Source organism: Orycteropus afer, unplaced genomic scaffold, assembly GCF_000298275.1.
Source record: "Orycteropus afer afer isolate SDZICR_OR568_19922 unplaced genomic scaffold, OryAfe1.0 scaffold00065, whole genome shotgun sequence".
NCBI classification, from domain to species: Eukaryota; Metazoa; Chordata; class Mammalia; order Tubulidentata; family Orycteropodidae; genus Orycteropus; species Orycteropus afer.
The window spans coordinates 7938153-7942165 of NW_006921652.1; the positions used below are offsets into that span (position 1 = coordinate 7938153).

The 4013-nt window shown below is 37.8% G+C and overlaps 1 protein-coding gene across 1 annotated transcript in view; it reads right to left on the reverse strand.

Annotated features, from left to right (window-relative positions):
• GFPT1 (glutamine--fructose-6-phosphate transaminase 1) overlaps positions 1-4013 on the reverse strand; it is an 87210-nt gene that overhangs the window by 54489 nt on the left and 28708 nt on the right. Inside the window, exon 3 of the mRNA XM_007940086.2 lies at positions 2147-2254. Within this exon, the coding sequence (XP_007938277.2) occupies positions 2147-2254 (108 nt within the window). The remainder of the gene's footprint in view (positions 1-2146; positions 2255-4013) is intronic.

Below are 4013 nucleotides of genomic sequence, written 5' to 3' on the forward strand. Positions count from 1 at the left end.
TATATATATATATATATATAAAAAACATATATATATATATATATATAAAACATATGGACATCCTGAGAAAATTCTCTGGCTTTCTGCTGAATCCGGATCCTGCACCTAACTCATTATCATCTCCGGTTCTTGGAGTTGATCCAGTGGCCTGCCATACTGCCTGCCTACCTTGGCATTGTTGCCTTTACAGCCTGTGAGCCAGCAATCTGCCATTTTACCTGCTGATGTTGGATTTGTCAACCTCTGAAGCCAGCAGCCTGCTATACTGCCCACCAATCTTGGGTTTGTCAGCCCCAACAGCTGCGTGAGTCAGAAGCTTCCAGCTTGATGATTAACCCATGAACTTGGGACTTGCAAGCTTCTACAAATGTGTGAGCCATTTCCCTGAGATAAATTTCTCTCTCCATCTTTCCTTCTCCTTCTCCCTCTTTGGTTTTGTTTCTCTAGAGAACCCAGCCTAAAACACTATCATGTAATAGGAGCCCTGGTGGTGCAGTGGTTAAAGTGCTTGGCTGCTAATCAAAAGGTCGGCATTCGAAACCACCAGTTGCTCCATGGGAGAAAGAAGTGGCAGTCTGTTCTCATAAACATTATAGCATTAGAAATTCTACGGGCAGCTTGATTCTGTTCTATAAGGTCACTATAAGTCAGAATAAACTCAGTGGCAACGGGTATGTTTTATTCTTAGCTTTAGCCCAGCTATTCTGCTCAGAAGGCCCTCCCTTCTCACCTTCACTGCCCAAATATAACCAGCCACTGTTCTCTATGTAACCTTAGTCTCTCCAACCTAGTGGACCTCTCCCAGACTCATAGCTCTCTGTTTATTCTCTCCTGTAAAACCTACTATATTTGACCTGGTATACAGAGTGTAATATTCACTGTATATAGAATATTTTTACCATAGTTTTTGAAATATAGTTTTTGAGCGTCTGCTTTATCCCTAGCTAATGTTACCCACAATACAGGCAAAATAAGTATTAATTTTATTTATTAGACAATTACTACACAGCTAAATATGAGGCTTATGTGCCAAAAAAAAATTATTAAATCAATTATTTTCATCTTCTACCTCCACTCTTTTACAATGATTATGACAGCATTCATTTTGAGTGGGTACAAGACACCTACTGTTACTTGGTTTTCATAAATAATTTTTAAAATATTTTTTATAATCAATCTAAGTTTTTGTTTTATTTTCACGTTTCTTATGAAAAAATAAATTGTATAAGCATAATGTTATGAATTAAATACTGAGAAGCATATCCTCTTTAATGGCGCTTGTGCTTGTATCTCTGGGCAACTACTTTATGTCAGGGAAGTAAGAAAATAGTGAAAAAGGAATGAGATACTTAGCTGACTACATCAGACCTGCTAAAAGGTGTAACATTCAGATCAACTATACATCCAAATTCGGCATTTAGTCCAAAATGAAGACAATCACCAAGTGAGGACACTTGAATAAGACTACTACTAAAAATATATTCTGTTCTATAAAAGGTCCTTCCTCGTTATGAAGCAACTTCATTTTAGCATAACTGAGTTTACATAATGTACCTAATTTCCTTCTCTAGTTACTACGATCATTTCTAAAGTCACAGATTTTAAAATTAGTTCAGGCAGTAATGAAACTCTCTTTTCTTCCCTCCTCACAACTTTAAGAATCATATTCTTAAAATAGGAGCCCTGGTGGTACAATCTTAGTTGAACACTGGCTGCTAAGTCAAACCCACCAGCTACTCCATGGGAAAAGGATGTGTCAATTTGCTTCCGTAAAGATTTTCAGCCTTGGAATCCTATAAAACACCAAACCTACTGTTACCAAGTCAATTCCAACTCATAATGAACTCCACGGGGTTTCCAAAGTGGTAAATCTTCACAGAAGTAGGTTGCCCCATCTTCCTTCCATGGAGAGCCTGGAGGGTTTGAACTGCCAACCTTCTGGTTAGCAGTCAAATGCCTTAGGCACTGTACTACCGGAGCTCCTTTGGGGCAGTTCCATTCTGTTCTACAGGATGACTATGAGTTAGAATCAACTCAACAGCAATGAGTATTCTTAAAATGGGTCCCAAAATTTTGGGGGAAAATTAATTTGTGGGGGAAGGGAAAAGAAGGGGAAGGGTGACAAAGATCAAATTAAGTACATTACTGTGAACTTCTTCATCCAGTGCCTTAACTTTCCCCTTCTTCTTAATAAGCTGGATTTTGCAGGCATTGGCTTCCCAATCTTTGTCATTGCCTCCATCAACTCCCACACCTAAAGCATCAAGAGGTGGAAAAGCAAGACAGAAATGGTTATTGCTTAGATTATCAATTTGAGGCAAAATCTTTAATTTAGAAAATTACATTTTCATCTAATTCATTCATTTATTATTTTAACATATACTGAACACCTTTTATTGCCAAGAACTATGATAGCTACAAGAGACAAAAATGAAAATAATTCCTGTCCTCAAGTTCTCAATAGCCTATTGGGAAAATATTATTATAATACAGCATTGATTATAAGCTGTAATAAAAATACCATAGATTGCAACTGGAGTATGATAGAGAAACAAAGAAGATGGGCATCATTTCAGAAGGAAGATAAGAAGGAAATGTCAGGAAACACATATCTTGAGATTAAACAAGTTTCGAGGAATTTGAAAAAATTGCCAAGAAGTACTAAAAAATCACTGAAGAGTTCCAATCAGAGAAGAGACATGACAAAAATGTATTTTTAGAAAACTCTTTGGAAACAAAGTAGAATATGGATTGGAATGGAAGAAACAAGAGGAGGAAACCAGCCATCAGAAGTTATAGCCATAGCAAAGCAAAAATGACAAGGGTCTGAACTAAACAGTGGTAATGAAAATAGAGATTAGTCATCTTTAGAAAGTGAGAAAATGGGACAAGTCTGGGATATCTCCTTGGCTCAAAGGACTTGCTGAATGATCACTGATTGTAAGAACACAGAAGGTAGAACAGATTGCGGATTGGGGTGAAGACTTAAGTACATTCAGTTCAATTCTGAAAAAAAAGTTTAAGATATCATGGTCTAACCATGAGATCAGAACTAGATGGTGCCCAGCTACCACTGTCAACCACTTGTTGGGGATGTGTGTAGGAGATCCTGGATAGAGTAGGAGAACAGTGTGGAACAAAACTCAAAATCATAAAAAAAAAAAAAAAAACAGGTTTGCTGGTCTGACAGAGCCTGGTGAAATCCCTGAGACTATGGCCCCTAGCTGCCCTTCAGGTCTAGAATTGAACTCACTCCTGTGACTGCCAGCCACATGTTCAGCATACAGGCTGAACATTTACATCAGGTAGATATACTCCTTGGAGAGATCAATCATGGGAGAACAGAAGAGCAGTGTATGCACAGAGCTTGGGGGGCAGGAATGCATGGGAGGGAAGGGCACAGGGAAGAGGTAATATGGGGAGGAAGAGGGAGGAGAGCTGTTGCATTGTGGGAGATTACAGTCAATGTCATAAGACAAAGTGTATGTGGGACTGCTGTATGGAAAATGAATTTGCTCTAAACTTTTACTCAAATCACAATAAAATTTCAAAAAATAAAAATAAATGAAAAGATATCACGGTCTATCTAAAAAGAAATTTCTATAAGGCAGATGGACATACAGGTCTACAGCTTGGGATATATATTTGGTTTGGAGGTGGAGATTCCAAGTCACTAGCATATGGGAAGATGTTAAATTCAGAGCTCACCAATGAAGACATACAAAAGAGTGATTTTAAGAGAACCTAGATGACTGCAACCTCTTAAAAATTAAATTCTTAAGTGCATCTAAAGACTTATCCAAAAGGGTAAAAAGAGAACCTACAGAAATTGAAACAACCTAAATGCCCAACAACAGATGGTTGGATAACCAAACTATAGTACATTCACACAATACTATATATTAAAGAATAATGAAGATGCACGGGGGCAAGATGGCGGACTAGGCAGAAGGATTGCACAGACCCTCTTCAACAAAGAAAAGGGAAACCAATTAACACAGACACAGAAGATA